The sequence below is a fragment of the Littorina saxatilis genome, linkage group LG6 (genome assembly GCF_037325665.1).
Source record: "Littorina saxatilis isolate snail1 linkage group LG6, US_GU_Lsax_2.0, whole genome shotgun sequence".
Lineage (NCBI taxonomy): Eukaryota > Metazoa > Mollusca > Gastropoda > Littorinimorpha > Littorinidae > Littorina > Littorina saxatilis.
This window is the reverse complement of record NC_090250.1, coordinates 12,990,371-13,010,658: the sequence shown is the minus strand read 5'-3', so window position 1 is coordinate 13,010,658 and position 20,288 is coordinate 12,990,371. Positions and strand designations below refer to the sequence as shown.

General features: G+C 41.4%; 1 protein-coding gene across 2 annotated transcripts in view; it reads left to right on the top strand.

Annotated features, from left to right (window-relative positions):
- LOC138968544 (prolyl 4-hydroxylase subunit alpha-2-like) overlaps positions 1–16,399 on the top strand; it is a 36,827-nt gene extending 20,428 nt beyond the window's left edge. Inside the window, exons 4-13 of one of the 2 annotated variants that reach the window (XM_070341124.1) lie at positions 618–678; positions 1,840–1,922; positions 3,538–3,705; positions 5,884–5,951; positions 7,282–7,396; positions 8,140–8,190; positions 13,077–13,157; positions 13,463–13,531; positions 14,005–14,101; positions 14,980–16,399. In XM_070341124.1, coding sequence (XP_070197225.1) covers positions 618–678; positions 1,840–1,922; positions 3,538–3,705; positions 5,884–5,951; positions 7,282–7,396; positions 8,140–8,190; positions 13,077–13,157; positions 13,463–13,531; positions 14,005–14,101; positions 14,980–15,050 — 864 coding nt within the window. In that variant the 3' untranslated portion in view covers positions 15,051–16,399. Of the gene's footprint in view, positions 1–617; positions 679–1,839; positions 1,923–3,537; positions 3,706–5,883; positions 5,952–7,281; positions 7,397–8,139; positions 8,191–8,708; positions 8,760–13,076; positions 13,158–13,462; positions 13,532–14,004; positions 14,102–14,979 lie in introns of both variants that reach the window. The other variant, XM_070341123.1, reaches the window with a different exon arrangement.
- The last annotated feature ends 3,889 nt before the right edge of the window (positions 16,400–20,288 follow it).

Sequence of the window (20,288 nt, the reverse complement as noted above, 5' to 3'; positions counted from 1 at the left end):
TTACGGCTGAGAGCCTTAAAAGGCTGGAGCCTACCTCTGAGAACAGGAAGTAGAATTATAATAGGTGACTCTCCCAAGTGACGTGTCCTCAAGAAAAGCATTTATAAAGAACTGATTGAAATCCGAATTTATTACCTCCAAATACATGTCCTGCTTCTTCGATATTTCCATTTAGTTATGTCACTGGACACATTTTAGTCGTAGAAGTTTTTTTGTTTTTTTTCATCTTATTATTTTTGTTGTTGACGATAGTGATGATTTCATGTTCGTTGGTTCGATTACTTGTTCTTCTGTCTATCTGCTCCATTGTCCTTCTTTCTCAGTTAAGCCCTGCCAGTTGTTTCTCAACCTATTCTCAATATTTTGCTTTTGGTATCACCGGCAGTGACGATGTGATACAAGAAAGTTAAGTAGAAACACCAAAGCAAACAAACGAACAAGCAAGCGAACGAACAAACAAAAAAATGAATTCAGGAAGATTAACAATAACCGAGCAAATTCAAAAAAGAGACAACAAGAGATTGACTTTCGTTTTACAAGTTGGAAAAGAAGTTTGTTCGTTGACAAGAGTAATTTTACCTAACTGTTTATGAACTCTCTCAATTTTGTGTGTCCAGCTGATGATCGGCTCCATGTCAGAGTGTGAACACAACAACAGCATTTCTACTCCTTCAGTCTGTGAGTAATAACATTTGGACTGAATTGGACCGCTATCTGTTTTACTACGTTTACGATATGGTTGTTTGCTCTATTATTCCTGGGCCTGTTCCGTCACCCATCTTCTCTTTTTCCTTCGTCTTTTTCTTCTTTATCTCCTTCTCCTCTGTTATTTTTCTTCTGCTTCTTTCACCCTCTGCTCTGTTTTCTCCTCCTCCTCCTCCTCCTTCTCCTCCTTCTCCTTCTCCTCCTCCTCCTCCTCCTCCTTCTCCTCCTCCTCCTCCTCCTCCTCCTCCTTCTCCTCCTCCTCCTTCTCCTCCTCCGATACGCTCCACTTTACTACTCTGCTTTCTCCGCCCTTCCTTCTATTGTAATGGTTTGTCCTATTTTTGTGTCTTCCTCTTACTCCTCAGCGTTTCCTCCTCATCCATCTGCTGTTTGTCCTCCATCCTCTGTTATATACCACCCTCTCTCCCCCCCTCCCCCTTCACCTTTTTCTTGACGTCAGACAACAGCCAGGCATGTGGTGCTTTCTCCATCTTTGTTTTCTTTACTCTGCCAGACCTCACAAACCCATTAAAGCTGCGGAAAAGTACCGACTTGTGCAGGTAGTTAACGTTTGAACAAAGAAAGGCACAGCATACAACCCAAGTCTATCTTTGACTTGCCGTAATAGTGTCCCCTGATGTGCGTGTGTGTTTGCATGTCCTCCCCAACTGCGCGTCCCTATAAAAAAAAAGCCTAAGCGTTAGTTAATTAGACAATATTGCTATTCTGATAGACACGTGGGGGAATTCGGGGGTTATGATTGGATAGTCTCGCACAGTTTTGGCCATCCGTCCATATTTGTACGGAAGTCGTTCAATATCCTTTATATTTACAACAACAAATTTACACGAGGTTCCGGTTTCATCGCCGTGAATGATGTCCACGCATACCTGGCCAGGTTTGCTTCTGTGACTGGTCGACAGACGATACAATTTGCAACAACTTTTTCTTTCCGTACATGAAACTCTTCGGCATTATACTTGTCTCGTAAAAATATCAGATCCTATTGCTACGCTGAAAACACAATAGCTGTCAATATCGGTACTCTTCAGCTTTAAGCTGTTCAGCTTCTCTTTTTTGGTCTCTGGGGATTAGAAATATTTTACGATTTTATTATATGATTAACCTTTTCAGCCTTCCTGGCCAGTGAGCCCGAACAGAGGCGAAAGGAGGCAGTCAGGACTTTGTATCATCAGATGTGCAGAAAATCTATGCAGGTACCCATTTCACTTCCATCTGACGCAATTCTTCAAAAGACATCTATTTACACGCGTTATTACCCCCTTGACTGCCGGAAGAATGTATTTAATAAAGCAATGAAAAACAATATGAAATACAAGCTAAGATAACTCACCCAAAACTGAGAAAATGGTCTCCCGCAGTCCCGGGAAGGTAATCATATTGTTGCAATTCAAAGGACAATGTGCATCGGCTGTTTCCATTGTCAGAGCACTGGATTTGTTTTATTAATGATAGCAAAGTACCTTCCTGATATTTATTTTGGCAGTCAAAGGGTCAGAGGGAAGAAAAAAAAGCCCACTTCTTCTTTCAATACGAGAAATACCACTGCCACCTTCAGGACATTTTCGAGGCTTTTAGCATTTCTACAGTCATACAGGTTTGACTGGTTTACTAACAAATAACACACGGACATAATGTTGACCTTTAGAAAAGACCACAGGGTATGGGACCATGGTGATTTTCTCTCCCTTTGACTTATCTTCATCTTAATCTCAGCTCATCTTATCTCAGTTTATCGTACCTGTCATTTTTTTTACAAGGCTGTAGGGGACACGAATGAGGAAGCTCTGTGTGTGTGTGTGTGTGTGTGTGTGTGTGTGACTGTGTGTATGTGTGTGTGTGTGTGTGTGTGTGTGTGTGTGTGTGTGTGTGTGTGAGGAATGTTGCTACAAATTCATACCTATATGACAAATGTCTTGAGTTCTTCAGCATCAATAGGACATTTGACCGCTTTCAGAAAGTGTAATAGGACATTATGAATTTGCGCCAAACAGCTTATAACACATTCCATGGAATTGTTCCAAAGTCATGCGCCCACACACACACGCACACACACCCACACACACACGCGCGCGCGCTGTAGAACACACACATAATATAGTAAATACATCAACACAGTGTGCATATAATGTTGTATTTGTTTAGTTTCAAAGAAACCACAAAAAAGAAACCAACATGAACAACTTCAGAGCTCTTACTTTGATTACAAACTGCATGATTTGGATAAAAGTTGAAAAACAAAATGATCGGTTTGATCTAATGCTGATCTTTTGCAGGCTTTAGGTTTTTTTTTCAGCGGCATAATTCAGTGCTTCGTCTCGTATCGAAAACAAAAGCAGACGACAAATTTAGTCAGTTGGAGTTGTCTCCCGTACTCCTGTAGCATGCACTGATCTAAAAAGAATCCACTATTTTTAGATCAGTGCGCTGCACCGAGACGGTTATACCCAAATGGCGCATACCGCAAACGGTTCGGGAATTCCCGACAAAAGAAAAGATCCGCACGCGGCACTGGCAACTTCAGTGTCAGCTGAACACGAGAGCGTTCGGTCTTTTAGAAGATTTGTATCTTGAAATGAAAATTAACGAATATCGCGCTGTCCGAAGGAATGGAGTACATATCGGACAATGACCACGCTCAGGCTAAAACGATAGGACATCTGACCGACATGCGGCAATGTGAATCGGACATTTGGGGATTTTCATCGTTATATGTCCGATGTCCGACGCCTAACGACATCCCTGGTGTGTGTATGTGTGTGTGTTTAGATTACCTGCACGTTTGTATGACCAATAACGCTTGTTTTGCAGGCAGCTATTGTTCACGGGTCGGGAACACGGTGCTATTTGCATTCCACCCAAGTACCCTACTTGAAGTTCAAGGCTGAGGTCGTGAACTATGACCCCTACATTGTTGTCTTCCATGACGTCATCAGCGATGACGAAATCAGGGAAATGAAAGATTTGTCATTCGGAAAGGTAAATATTTACCATCAGTTTTAAGTTGTTTTCTTTGGTTTCTTTTTTTTGTACACACTCGTCAAACATGCCGGTGTAACACGAAATTTTTACTCCACGAAAAATTTACTCCGGAGTAAAAATTTCGTACGAAATTCTTACTCCGAGTAAATTTTTCGTACGAGAAAAGAACTCCCCAGGGCACGAAAAAATTACTCCCTCCACGAAATTTTTACTCCCCATTTTTTTTACTTCCAGTAAAAATCTCGTACGCTAAAATGGGATGCGGGCGAAGGGATAATGCCAATAATGTGATCTCGCGCAAACGAATGTCGCGCTACCCTCCCTCCACCCCTTCCACCACCAAGACTAACAGGGGACAAGGGAGTATAAATTTCGTACACCTGGCATGGGAAGTTAAATTGCTCGTGTTAGGGTGAAGAAATTTATTCGTTTTTTATTCGTCAGGGGAGTAACATTTGTGTACGAAATGTTTACTCGGAACTCACGTGTCGTGGGGAGTTATTTTTTCGTGTAATGGGGGAGTGCTTTTTTCGTAAAGGGAGTAACATTTTCGTACTCGTGGGAGTAATTTTCTCGTGTTACACCGGAAAGGTCAGCTTCAGTTTATTTACCAGCACGTTCCTTAATTGGGGGAAATCGAAGGTAGTAATGATCGAAAGGTGTGTTGTTTGGGAAAGGTCTATACATATTCATTAAAGGCCATTACCGTAAAATCCCTAGCATAAGCCCACCCCCCCTGTGCACAGATTTAGGGCAAAATTGGGGGGTGGGCGTTTGCTAGGGATAGACCCCTTTGCACAAAGTAAGTTTTGTGCTCAACCGTGTAATTGAGTGAATACAAACCCCGAAAGCATGTAAGTTAGGTCGTGTGAGTAGAAGTGAAGGAAAAAAGAAAAAAAAGGACTTTGAGGCAAAGAAGGCCAACCATGAGAGAGAGAGAGAGAGAGAGAGAGAGAGAGAGAGAGAGAGAGAGAGAGAGAGAGAGAGAGAGAGAGAGAGAGAGAGAGAGAGAGAGAGAGAGAGAGAGAGAGAGAGAAAAGGACTGGCTCTTCTGAAAACAACACGAGCATAGTCATTCATATAAATTTATAAAGTAAAAAGAAAATCGCCAGACCTTTGCAAGGACAAACAATAACAACACAATTCCGGGAAAAAGAAACTTGATGAAATGTCGAAATGTCAACACCAATGAAGCCCTTTCTTTCTGTACAGGGAAGAAATTACACGATCGTCTTTGGAAATGAAACGTTAACTGAACTTGGATTTTGTCTTCAAAAGGCCCAATCTTTCTGAGAAAGAAAAGCCCACAAACTTAGGAAAAAAAGAGAAGAGAAACTCGAAAAAACATGAACGATGGGTGGGAGTGAGGAGAGGGGACAAAGAATAAGAAAAAAGGAAAGAAACACGAAAAGGTAAAGAAAGGGGAAAAAGATGACTTTTAGAACAGTCTGCACAAATCCTAGTGAAAGTGAGCCTATAGTCTCTTTGAAAAAAGCAGGGTGGGCGTTTGCTAGGTAGTTACCCCTGTGCACAACTTTTGGCCCAAAGTGGGGGGGTGGGCGTTTGCTAGATGGTGGGCTTATGCTAGGGATTTTACGGTACATGTCACCAGTTGTGGCGGACATGCGGATTGGTTCACGTGGGGTAGTGTGTTTGATGTGCAGTGTTCGGGCGTTTACAATCGTCGGAAAATCAGTAGACTGTACACACAATATGGTGTTCTGTTTAAAAAAAAAATTTCTCAATTGTATTAATGCAAATAAAAAAGAAGATTTTTACATAGTTTAAGTTTAGTACATGTCATTATATCACGTGTTCTGTGTCCTTTTGGCAAGCCTAGATAGAAGGCAAATTTCTTTATTCAAAGTGCACATAATATTAATCTATCCGTATGCAAAGCAGGCATGACATTTTTATCGCAAATTAGAGGTTTTTGCGACATTTTCAAATCTCTATCTCAGAGAGATCATTCTTGAGATCCCAAATTGTGCGATATTGAATCATGTTTTTAATGCTTTCAGGCTAGTTTAGAATATCATGATGTTATGCTTATTTGTAGTCTTCCAGTTTGCAGTAGGGTTTAGGCTTGACAAGTGAATATAAACGACCGTACCGAGCCCAAGTTACAATATCTTTTATTTACCCTAACCTTCTTGTTCCGCCTTGCACGTGCAGTTGTCGCCCTCCACGCTGGCCGTGGCACAGGTCGCTCACGAGCAGCAGCTCATCCGCGTCAGCCAAAAGTAAGCACTGTTAGTTTGTTGAACAGCCAGTTGTTATTTGTGTTTAGTTTTTTGTGTCTGAATTACTTTTGTAACTGATATGTCAATCTGCGACATTAATTCGGCAATAAATTCTCACTCTGCACAGAAAACAGCCCGGTTGTTCACACACACACACACACACACACACACACTCACACAAACACACACACACACACACACACTCACACACACACACACACACACACACACACACACACACACTCACACACACACACACACAGACACACACACACACGCACGCATACACAAACAACCAAACAACCAACTAAAACAGAAAACAGCCCGGTTGTTCACACACACACACACACACACACACACACACACACACACACACACACACACACACACACACACACAGACACACACAGACACACACGCACACACACACACACTCACACACACACACACACACACACACACACACACACGCACGCACGCACGCATACACAAACAACCAAACAACCAACTAAAACAGAAAACAGCTCGGTTGTTCACACACACACACACACACACACACACACACACACACACACACACACACACACACACAGACACACAGGCACACACACACACACACACACATCTATATATATATATACGACTTGTGTCTGTGTGTCTGTGTGTCTGTTCGCGATGCGCGGCCAAGGTTCTCGATGGATCTGTTTCAAATTTGGTGGGCATATTCAGGTACACCCGGGACACAACCTGGTCAATATTTCAACACGTGCTCTCAGCGCGCAGCGCTGAATCGATTTTTTTGTTGTTGTCTGGATCCACTACCAGTAACTCTTCCTTATCTTCTCCAGTGTTTGCAGCGTTTATCTCCCTTCCTTCGTGTGGCTTAAATCCATATTCCCGTTTCTATTTTTAGAAGGTCACTGTCGACAACGCTCAATCCATATTCCCGTTATACTATTTTTAGACTCTTCTCCAGTGTTTTGCGCGTTTATCTCCCTTCCTTCGTGCGGTGCGCCGGCAAAGCCGGCGTACACCCGGCAAAGCCGGGTCCCCGGTGCAGACGGGTATTCGGCTTGACTTTTTCCCGGCGAAGCCGTACCCGGCGCTCTATAAATCTCCCGTATTATTATTATCATTATTATATATACATATTTATATATATAGAGAGAGAGAGAGATGTGTGTGTGTGTGTGTATACGCACGCGAGCACGCACGTACGCACGCACGCACACACACACACACACACACACACACACACACACACACACACACACACACACACACACACACACATACACTGTATACTGATGCATGAATTTTCCCCTGGCAGTGCGTGGCTGTTCGACACCAGCCCCGTGGTGTCCCGCGTGTCACGGCGAGTGGAGCTCATCACGAGGCTCAGTACGCGTATCCTGCACCAAGACACACACGCCGAGCCCTACCAGGTAAGTCAGGTTACACACGCCCTTCAGTTTAGTGTTCTTTATTCATTTTTGTAATTTTTGTGATTTTTGATTCAATTCCTTAAAAAGTCGGGGTATGTTCTTTTTCTTTTTTTTTGGGGGGGGGGGGGGTAGGATATTGCGAGGACATCACTGTCTGAAATACATCACCCCTTTCCCTGCCCCCTCTACCGCCACCCACCCCCCGGGTACATTTTACAGAAGTAATCAGACTCAAATGACAACAAATGAGAGGGCGGGGATGTAGCTCAGTCGGTAGCGCGCTGGATTTGTTGGCCGCTGTCAGCGTGAGTTCGTCCCCACGTTCGGCGAGAGATTTATTTCTCAGAGTCAACTTTGTGTGCAGACTCTCCTCGGTGTCCGAACACCCCCGTGTGTACACGCAAGCACAAGACTGACTAATTGCGCACTGAAAAGATCCTGCAATCCATGTCAGATCAGAGTTCGGTAGGTTATAGAAACACGAATATACCCACCATGCCTCCCCCGAAAGCGGCGTATGGCTTCCTGAATGGCGGGGTAAAAACGGTCATACACGTAAAAGCCGTGGGAGTTTCAGCCCATGAACGAACAAACAAACAACAAATGAGAAAAGACACAAAAAAGGAAATAGACGAACAAAAAAAAGTATAGAAACTAAAAACTTCCACTTCGGGTTTGTAATAGTATACCCAGATTTTCCCCCGTGACAATTTATATGTGCGGTTTATGTCATTTTGATGTAGGTGACCAGCTATGGTGTCGGTGGGGTAAATGGACTTCATGAAGACTCTGTGGTAAACTGGCACAAATCAGATCTTCGTCGTTATTTCTGTTTTACGTGTATTTTAACCACTTGGAAAGTTGTATGTTGTTGTCTTTTCATCCATTGTGTGTACTTTTGATAAAAGTCACGAAGCGTGGAATGCTTTCTGCGGCATAAAAGCGGAAAAGGTTAAGGAGTTAAATGTAAAAAGAAAAAGAACAAGATGACAACTACATAAAAGGGCTTTTCTTTGGGGGTTGCCGGGTCGGTCTCCATTTACCACAATTTCGACTTATTTCTTGATCTAGCAATTTTATAAATACTTGAACGCGTTTTTGCCCAGTCATATCTCAACTCTTCAAACATCTGGACTTTCTTTCTTGTGTTTGTTTAACTAGTTTTGTTATTATTTCATGAAGCCGTAAACATTCACTAACACTGAGTAACAATTTAGATATAGCTTTGTGTACAGTTGAATTATCTTTGCATTCTCCCCTTTGCTCGCAAAATGTTGCTACTTACAATGTTGTGGTGGTTGTGTGTTGACAGGTGCTGAATTATGGACTGGGGGGAGTGTACGGTCCGCATGAGGATTCAGTGGTGATTAAAACTTCTGTCTTAGTCGAGAATTTAGGTCAACAGTTGCTCGATACTCAGAGCATTTTGCCATAGTAAACCTTTAAGCCTCTATTTAATTGTTTTTAAGCCTCTGATTAAAAAGTCTACTCCACAAAGCTCGCTGATTTTTCTTAAAAACACTTCGCGAAGCCGACTTCGAGCTCAATTAAGGATAGCCTTTTGATACACATGTAGTTGACAATTCTGACACATCTGAGTAGCAACAACAACAAATATGACAATCTTGAAATAACTTTGGCAGCTTTTGTATTTCTTAGCTCAGCGCCGCATTCGCGCATTGTGGATTTGCCTGTAGAATAAGTTGTTTTGATGTTCATTATTTCGAGTATCGCGCTTGTTGCTTGCTGTTAGGCTATGTCTCCCCGATTGATTTTTTTTCTCCATTTTACATACTACTTTTTCTGTTGTATAGTTATGATACTAATAATGTATTTAACAGTTAATGGCATGACTAACCTACCAGTGCTTAGGGCAATAATTACTGTCTTAACATTTTATGTATCTGCTTAATTTTGTGAGCTTTTTTGTGTCAGATTGGATTCTCATAATTATCTAACATTGCATTGTTTGTAACCTATCTGCTAAAATGGGTCATTGTTTAAATCTGTTCATTTGCTGACTAAATTTAACGTTTCTCGTCATTTCAGCCTTTTTGTCAGTTTCTATGTTTTCCTATTAGTCGTTACACACACACACACACACACACACACACACACACACACACACGCACGCACGCACGCATGGATGCACGTACGTACAGACACACACCCACACACACACACACACACACACACACACACACACACACACCATTAAAAAAGCTCATTCTATATAAATGCATGAAAAAGAAAAACAAGCGCGATTACAAAAATACCCTTTTGCCAGAAGCCATTGGTATATTGACAGTATATGCTTGGTGCAATCTCACCGGGTCGGCATGAAAACTGCAGAGAGAGGGAGCAAGATCCTCTGAATCATAAATGGTTAAAGCTGAAGTGAGGAAGATTCTATCGTGCACTGAATTGAGACTGATAACTCCGGGCTCCTATAGGGAAACTCGGCTTGGACAGAAACACACACGCACATCCAGGGTAGTCAACAATTGGATCGGAGTCTCCTTTTTTTTATTCAAAAGCCAATTGATTAATTTATCAATACTCCTCAGCTTAAAGTGACCGTCCTATACCCACGAACAGGATCGTGTTCACCGCCACTGATCTGTCCAGGCAGAGGATAGAACATCCGTGTGCTTGATACCAAAACTCAATAGCTTGGACATATACCAAAACTCAATAGCTTGGACATATACCAAAACTCAATAGCTTGGACATATACCAAAACTCAATAGCTTGGACATATACCAAAACTCAATAGCTTGGTGGCAGTGTTTTGTTTACAGTGGGAATGTGTTTGTGACTTTAAACTTGATACACATATGTGACTTGCACATTTTAATTCAAGAACAAAATGGACTATGCACAGGAAGCAGCCAGACTGTTGGTTTTTGGCAAGTGTTGTTACATTTCAGGATGTTCTTATCCCCGGGACCTGTTGTTGTGAACATGATCACTTACACGAGACGGATCAAGTGTTGTTACATTTCAGGATGTTCTTATCCCCGGGACCTGTTGTTGTGAACATGATCACTTACACGAGACGGATCAAGTGTTGTTACATTTCAGGATGTTCTTATCCCCGGGACCTGTTGTTGTGAACATGATCACTTACACGAGACGGATCAAGTGTTGTTACATTTCAGGATGTTCTTATCCCCGGGACCTGTTGTTGTGAACATGATCACTTACACGAGACGGATCAAGTGTTGTTACATTTGAAGGATGTTCTTATCCCCGGGACCTGTTGTTGTGAACATGATCACTTACACGAGACGGATCAAGTGTTGTTACATTTGAAGGATGTTCTTATCCCCGGGACCTGTTGTTGTGAACATGATCACTTACACGAGACGGATCAAGTGTTGTTACATTTGAAGGATGTTCTTATCCCCGGGACCTGTTGTTGTGAACATGATCACTTACACGAGACGGATCAAGTGTTGTTACATTTGAAGGATGTTCTTATCCCCGGGACCTGTTGTTGTGAACATGATCACTTACACGAGACGGATCAAGTGTTGTTACATTTGAAGGATGTTCTTATCCCCGGGACCTGTTGTTGTGAACATGATCACTTACACGAGACGGATCAAGTGTTGTTACATTTGAAGGATGTTCTTATCCCCGGGACCTGTTGTTGTGAACATGATCACTTACACGAGACGGATCAAGTGTTGTTACATTTGAAGGATGTTGTTATCCCCGGGACCTGTTGTTGTGAACATGATCACTTACACGAGACGGATCAAGTGTTGTTACATTTCAGGATGTTCTTATCCCCGGGACCTGTTGTTGTGAACATGATCACTTACACGAGACGGATCAAGTGTTGTTACATTTGAAGGATGTTCTTATCCCCGGGACCTGTTGTTGTGAACATGATCACTTACACGAGACGGATCAAGTGTTGTTACATTTGAAGGATGTTCTTATCCCCGGGACCTGTTGTTGTGAACATGATCACTTACACGAGACGGATCAAGTGTTGTTACATTTGAAGGATGTTCTTATCCCCGGGACCTGTTGTTGTGAACATGATCACTTACACGAGACGGATCAAGTGTTGTTACATTTGAAGGATGTTCTTATCCCCGGGACCTGTTGTTGTGAACATGATCACTTACACGAGACGGATCAAGTGTTGTTACATTTGAAGGATGTTCTTATCCCCGGGACCTGTTGTTGTGAACATGATCACTTACACGAGACGGATCAAGTGTTGTTACATTTCAGGATGTTCTTATCCCCGGGACCTGTTGTTGTGAACATGATCACTTACACGAGACGGATCAAGTGTTGTTACATTTCAGGATGTTCTTATCCCCGGGACCTGTTGTTGTGAACATGATCACTTACACGAGACGGATCAAGTGTTGTTACATTTCAGGATGTTCTTATCCCCGGGACCTGTTGTTGTGAACATGATCACTTACACGAGACGGATCAAGTGTTGTTACATTTGAAGGATGTTCTTATCCCCGGGACCTGTTGTTGTGAACATGATCACTTACACGAGACGGATCAAGTGTTGTTACATTTGAAGGATGTTCTTATCCCCGGGACCTGTTGTTGTGAACATGATCACTTACACGAGACGGATCAAGTGTTGTTACATTTGAAGGATGTTCTTATCCCCGGGACCTGTTGTTGTGAACATGATCACTTACACGAGACGGATCAAGTGTTGTTACATTTGAAGGATGTTCTTATCCCCGGGACCTGTTGTTGTGAACATGATCACTTACACGAGACGGATCAAGTGTTGTTACATTTGAAGGATGTTCTTATCCCCGGGACCTGTTGTTGTGAACATGATCACTTACACGAGACGGATCAAGTGTTGTTACATTTGAAGGATGTTCTTATCCCCGGGACCTGTTGTTGTGAACATGATCACTTACACGAGACGGATCAAGTGTTGTTACATTTCAGGATGTTCTTATCCCCGGGACCTGTTGTTGTGAACATGATCACTTACACGAGACGGATCAAGTGTTGTTACATTTCAGGATGTTCTTATCCCCGGGACCTGTTGTTGTGAACATGATCACTTACACGAGACGGATCAAGTGTTGTTACATTTCAGGATGTTCTTATCCCCGGGACCTGTTGTTGTGAACATGATCACTTACACGAGACGGATCAAGTGTTGTTACATTTGAAGGATGTTCTTATCCCCGGGACCTGTTGTTGTGAACATGATCACTTACACGAGACGGATCAAGTGTTGTTACATTTGAAGGATGTTCTTATCCCCGGGACCTGTTGTTGTGAACATGATCACTTACACGAGACGGATCAAGTGTCATTATTGTCACTTATAGTGCAGTGTTCCTATATATTGTACTCAACACTTAGTATTTATCGAACAAGTTCTCCCAGGAGAGACTTAAATTAGCAAAGGATATTAGTGAAGTGTCGACTGTTCTTGGCAAAATTTGCTGTTTTCTCTATATTTTAGGCTCACTCAACTTTCACTGAAGAATTATTGTCAAGATTAAAATGATGTTCCGGTTGTTGTTGGTTCTCTCTCTCTCTCTCTCTCTCTCTCTCTCTCTCTCTCTCTCTCTCTCTCTCTCTGATATTAGTCAAAAACTTACATTTCACATGTAACATCAAGTTAGCTGACCCTTTCTGAATCATGACGTACATTTACGTGCAGAGGGTGCCACGTCACAATGGGAATGAGAACACACCGCTGCTGCGCAATTCAGGGGACAGAACCGCAACATGGATGTATTATGTACGTTGCACTTAGTTTCTCTGTATATACTTTTTTCAAACTTTTCTAACGTGCACTTAATTTGACCATGTTCTTGACGACAATATTTTTTTTTAACTTATTCGGATTGCGCGTTTGTGTGTGTGTATATGTGTGTGTGCGCGTGTGTGTTTGCTGTGTGTGTGTTTGCCGTGTGTGTGTGTGTGTGTGTGCTCGCCGTGTGAGTGTGTGTGTGTGTGTGCTCGCCGTGTGTGTGTGTGTGTTTGTATTTGTGCGCCAGAATGATCAGAAAAATACAACTTTAACGTGTATATATATATGTTCAGCTTTCAGACGTGCAACTAGGAGGAGCCACAGTCTTTCCATTGCTGGGTGCCAGCATCCGCCCACAGAAGGTTGGTACAAGTTCACATTTACTTTTTTTACGTGCATAACCCGGCGAATGACAGCGATGAGTTGGAGCTCTCTCGTGCATGTAGCCTATGTTAATTGTAGTAAATGAGTGATGTCACTGGAGACCATGCCAAGAACGATGGCTTTCACAAGAGCCGGCAAGTGTTGACAACCAAATCTTTAGAACTAAAGTATTCTTCACATGAGACCATTCACATGGCGGCAGACTTTTCGCCGACTTGACCTCAACGCCTCGGGGGCGAATTTATATCAACTTAAGTTGGACATTTGGTTGAAAGTCTACCATGTCAACAGCACTTAAAACATAAACCGAGGGTCGTTTTCATCATGTATAGTTGTCAAAACATTCTTACATATTATTTTATATTTGTATGTGACGGGCCGGGTGGAAGGAAGAAGAAGATAAATAATAATGACACATTGAATTGTGTCAATCATGTCTTGTGATGTGCAGGGCACGGCAGCGTTCTGGTACAACCTGAAACACAGCGGGGAGGGCGACGTGCGCATGGTGCATGCTGGCTGCCCTGTGCTCTATGGGGACAAGTGGGGTCAGTAGCTTTATGCAAACACCGGGCAACTCAAATAAATTATTATCCCTAAGGGAATGGCCAAATCTCAAAATTTAAACTCGCCAGCCGGGCGAGTAACTTAAAGAAAGTCACTATAACCCGCCAGAAATTCCGCTGGCCCGGTACATACCACAGTTGCTGCATCTGCAGTGTTTATAACCCTTTGAAACTAAATCTAAACAACGAAGTGACTGTGGTAAGATGAACAAAGTTAAAAAACAAAGGATTACTGTACTCACCAATACAAAGACGACACAAGACGAATCGTCTTGTGTCGTCTTTGTATTGGTGAGTACAGTAATCCTTTGTTTTTTAACCTTTGAAACTAGATAGTTCAACCAGAAGTATTGCATTTGACCAGAAATTTCACTAGCCAGCCGGGCGAGTTGCCAGACGGTTTCTACTAGCCCGGCGGAATTTTTACTCGCCCCTGGCGACCGGGCGGACGATTTGGCCATCCCTGTCCTTCTAACCCCTCCACCGGGTCAGCCCACACCCACATCTTCAGTTGTATTTTTTGCCGATGCTGATCTGTTGTTGCTGATGCAGCTGCATCTTTCGGTTGCTTTTATGGAAAGATTTTTGTCCCCTCAGTTCAGTCACCACGAGTAAATTTTGTGGAAGAAAATGTAGCTGTTGGGAAAAAAGCGTTTGAAACATCAAGTTGACCCTGTCTGTACACAATAGTTTAACACTCGGGTTCTCAGTTTTCCGTTTCTGATATCTTGGTACATTTTCCCCCTACGGCATAGCCATTAAAACAGTTCATGATCGGCGACATTCAAATGTTCATATTTCACTACAATTTTTCTCTCAATTTACACATTTTACACATGTTGTGTTTGGTCTTGTTTCAGTGGCCAACAAATGGCTGAGAGAAGTGGGCAACGTGTTCACCAGGCCGTGCTTGTTACATCCACATCTCTGAACTTGGGCTGCTACCCATTTTGACAAAAAACAGCTTTACGTCGTATTCTTATATGCAAATTTGATGCAAATTTCACTGGTGAACTTTTGATGGCACCAAAGAGCAAGAAGATATGAACTCTCTGCTCACCGCAGACTGCGGAGCATGTGCTCTGGAGGTGCAGAAACTTTGCTGACGACTAAGCTCTACGGCAGCTACCACGAGTTGGTGAAGACGGCCCTCTGCATCACCTGAACTGGACTTATCGTCTCGCCTGCGAACGCCAAAAAAAAAAGACGACTAAGATTAACATTGTCAAGTTATCTTTTATCTCCCGTCATTTTGTCTTGGAAAGGCCGCTCGGTGTCCTCATTTTCGATATTAATGTGAAGCAAGCATGAGACCGCCTTGCACTTTGAAAACAGTGGGTGACACAAGAGCAATGGCCACACATCACCCTCAATCATTATAAATGGTAATCCAGAAATATCATTGTTGCACCACACTTCTACTCAGTTAACGCGCTGTGCGTCCCCGGTCAAAGAAAGGCCCTGGGCATCCAGATCCATTTGGAATGAAGTTTGATGATCTACTGTTTCTAAGAAATGACTAAGACGAAAAGTTACACTTTGCCCCTGTTGGCGGATGAGATGGCGTGTTTAGTTTGTTTGATGTGTGCTTTGTGATTTGGTGAAAGAAGTGGAGAAAAAGATTGAGAATAAAAAGAAAGCTGAGAAAGTTAGGTCTTATAAGAAATGGAGTCTAACAATGAAGGTAATGAAATCTACAGGTGTTATGAAAAACATCTGAGATGGGAGGATTCTAAAAGAACGATCGAACCCTTCAATCAGTAGATCGTAAAAGGGAGGGGGGCGGAGGTCCACTATATCCAGTTCAGAGATTGACGGGTTGCGATATTCAGTCACAGAAGGGCAGCGGAACTGTTGCTCCTACATTTATCTCGGGTTAAGTCTTGATAAGTGTGAGTGGTTGTTGTGATAAAATAGAAATCCTCCTTTTAATTAAGATCACACGATTTAGGTTTCTCCCTCCCCTGTTAAGGCCTTGCTTTTTCAGTTTTCCTCTTCTTATTGTGAGTAATTTTACATTTAATTTAAGACTCCTCTTTTTGAAAACCTGATTGTCTCATATGGTTTTCAAAAAGGGGGCACAGGGGGTGTTCTACTGTGCATAGATCTCTGTGGCATGATTGAGCAAAAATGATTGTGGCGGTGCGCCCAAGAAAGTGATAGAGTGTGAATCAGTGTGGCAGAATGAGACTAAAGAAAAATTGCTTCCAGTGTTTTGTATGTGCTGTTTGAACCACAAGGACCAAATGATTCAAGTATTAAAATCTAGTTACTCGATAATACCTTGTATTTTGTGTGTGTGTGTGTGTGTGTGTGTGTGTGTGTGTGTGTACGTGCATGCGTGCGTGTGTGTGTGTGTGAAATTTAAGAGCATCCTGTACGCTGACACACTCGAAAAGAAGTGTGCGTGTGTGTGTGTGTGTGTATTGGAATTGTAAAGCGCTTGGAGCTGTGAATCGGGACTTGCGCTATAGAAATGTGATTTATTATTATTATTATAAAATTCGCTTTTTCCGTTCACCTATAACCAAACATGGTTCAACGGAGGGCAACCTTTTTCGACTATACGTCATGACGGATGGTCGAGGGAGAAAGATAAGTTCAACATAAATACGATCCGAGACTTTGCTTTTATATTTGAACATGCAGTGACCGAAAGAGAACGTTGGGACAAGGATAAACTTTAGATCACTACAATTGCATATGGCAATCCGAATGGTGCAAATGTCCCTTCTAGCTCTTGATGTCTAAATAACGCATTATTTAGCTAAATAACGCGTTATTTAGCTAAACAATGCTTTATTTAACTATATCATGCATTATTTAGCTAAATAATGCATTGTTTAACTTAAACAATGCATTATTTACAGATACAGAAAAAAGAGAGCACAAAGCACTAAACAATGCATTGTTTAGCATAAATAATAGATTGTGTCTGTAAATAACTCATTATTTATAAATAATTACGCGTTTTTTCTAAACAATATATTATATGTAAATAAAGTGTTATTTAGATAAATAAAATATTATTTAAATAAATAAAATATTATTTAGATAAATAAAATATTATTTGGATAAATAAAATATTGTATGTAAATAAAATATTATTTAGATAAATAAAATATTATTTAGATAAATAAAATATTATTTAGATAAATAATTTATTATTTACTGTTTTTGCTTTGAAATAGTATTATTACGCTAAATAATGCTTTATATAGCTATATAATAGGTTTCCGCTATATAATTCATGATTTGGTAAATAATACATTATATACCGTAAATAAAATATTATTTACCGTAAACAATATTCATTGTTTAGCGCAGTGCATCGAAGCCGATATTTCTCTTGTTGTTTTTTACCACGTGTTTCCGTGGATCCACGAGAGCTCTGTTGATTCTCAAACTGACCAATCAGACAACTAACATCTGTCTCGGCGTACTAAAGCTACATCCGCTTCGCTTCCGACCATCTTCTTGTCAGGTGGCTAACTTCAACTGATGGTACAACAGCAGCAATTTAGTTCGCAGTCGTTCATTCTCCATGTCCAGATGTAAAAGATGTTCCCCCATAAAACTTTAAAATACGAACCCTTTGCAGTGCCAGTTCCTGGACAACCGCTGTAGTTAGAGTTCTGATCAATTCAGCGGGAACGTTCCCTTGTGCTTGTGTAGCCATCTTGATTACATTTGGATTGGATTGGATTAGATTGGATTGGATTGGATACGATTTACAGTCCAGTGAGGTTACCCTCATGGAAATTCGGGCTTCTTTTTTTCCCGGGGAAAGCGAGCTGCCATACATACGGCGCTACCCATATTTTTTTCCTGCATGCTTGTATTCATGTTTCCTGAGACTTAATGCCGTGTGAGATGGAATTTTTTTTTACTTTATTCCAAGTCCCACGGGTATTTGATGGACATTTTTATCTATGCCTATACAATTTTGCCAGGAAAGACCCTTTTGTCAATCGTGGGATCTTTAACGTGCACACCCCAATGTAGTGTACACGAAGGGACCTCTATGCTTGGCGCTGGTGGACAATATTCACTTTTATGGCCAAAAACACACTTTTTTTGGCCAAAAATGTACGTTTTTGACCAAGAAAGTGTGTTTTTGGCCAAAAACATGTTTTGGCCAAAACTTTTGAGTGCAAAGTTTTGGCCAAAAAATATTTGACCAAATCTAAAACATTTGGCCAAATCTTCACTTTTTTGGCCAATTGTTTTAGATTTGGCCAAATATTTTTTTTGCCAAAACTTTTGCATTGAAAGTTTTGGCCCAAATTTTTTTTGTGGCCAAAACTTCATTTTTTGGCCAAATCTTTGAGTACCCCTTGGCGCTGATGGACAATATTCATTTTTTTGGCCAAAAACGCCAGTTTTGGCCAAAAAAGCAAAGTTTTGGCCAAAAAAGTATAGTTTTGGCCAAAAACGCCAGTTTTGGCCAAAAAAGCAAAGTTTTGACCAAAAAAGCATAGTTTTGACCAAAAAAGCAAAGTTTTGGCCAAAAAAGTATTGTTTTGGCCAAAAATGCCAGTTTTGGTCAAAAACGCCAGTTTTGGCCAAAATCGTGCGGTTTTGGCCAAAAAAGTGAATATTGTCCACCAGCGCCAAGCTGCTAGGCGCTGGTGGACAATATTCACTTTTTTGGCCAAAAGCACACTTTTTTGGCCAAAAACGTACATTTTTGGCCAAACAAGCAAAGTTTTGGCCAAAAAAGTATAGTTTGCCAGTTTTGGCCAAAAACGCCAGTTTTGGCCAAAAAAGCTAAGTTTTGGCCAAAAAAGCTAAGTTTTGGCTAAAAAAGCAAAGTTTTGGCCAAAAAAGTATTGTTTTGGCCAAAAATGCCAGTTTTGGCCCAAAACGCCAGTTTTGGCCAAAAAAGTGCGTTTTTGGCCAAAAAAGTGAATATTGTCCACCAGCGCCAAGCTGCTAGGCGCTGGTGGACAATATTCACTTTTTTTGCCAAAAGCACACTTTTTTGGCCAAAAACGTACATTTTTGGCCAAAAAAGCAAAGTTTTGGCCAAAAAAGTATAGTTTTGGCCAAAAACGCAAGTTTTGGCCAAAAACGCCAGTTTTGGCCACAAACGCCAGTTTTGGCCCAAAAAGTGCGTTTTTGGCCAAAAAAGTGAATATTGTCCACCAGCGCCAAGCTGCTAGGCGCTGGTGGACAATATTCACTTTTTTTGCCAAAAGCACACTTTTTTGGCCAAAAACGTACATTTTTGGCCAAAAAAGCAAAGTTTTGGCCAAAAAAGTATAGTTTTGGCCAAAAACGCAAGTTTTGGCCAAAAACGCCAGTTTTGGCCAAAAAAGCAAAGTTTTGGCCAAAAAAAGATTTGGCCAAAAAAGTGAATATTGTCCACCAGCGCCAGCAAATACAAAAGATTTGGCCAAAAAAAGATTTGGCCAAACAAAAAAAGATTTGGCCAAAAAAGTGAAGATTTGGCCAAATCTTTTTTGTTTGGCCAAATCTTTTTATTGCAGAAGTTTGGCCAAATCTCCCGTTTTAGCTAACAAAAACAGTTTTGGCCAAAACTTTTACATAGAAAGTTTTGGCCAAAAAAAAGTTATAGCCAAATCTATTTTATTTGGCCAAATGTATGGGTTTTTTGGCCAAATCTTTGTCTTTTTGGGCCAAAACTGGCGTTTTTGGCCAAAAAAGTGAATATTGTCCACCAGCGCCAAGCATAGACCTCGGTTTTTCGTCTCATCCGAAAGACTAGCACTTGAACCCACCATCTAGGTTAGGAAAGGGGGGAGAAAATTGCGGCCTGACCCAGGCCTGAACACGCAACCTCTCGCTTCCGAGCGCAAGTGCGTTACCACTCGGCCACCCAGTCCCTTGGCGGAACCGGATGTGGAGTACCGGATACTGGGTTTGCCAAGACAGTGGAGAATCAACAGCGCTCTCTCGGATCCAAGGAAACACGTGGAAAAAAAACAACAAGAGAAAAAACGGCTTCGCGATGCGCTAAACAATGAATTGTTTACGGTATATAATATTTTATTTACGGTATATAATGTATTATTTACCAAATCATGAATTATATAGCGGAAACCTATTATATAGCTATATAAAGCATTATTTAGCGTAATAATACTATTTCAAGGCAAAAACAGTAAATAATAAATTATTTATCTAAATAATAAATTATTTATCT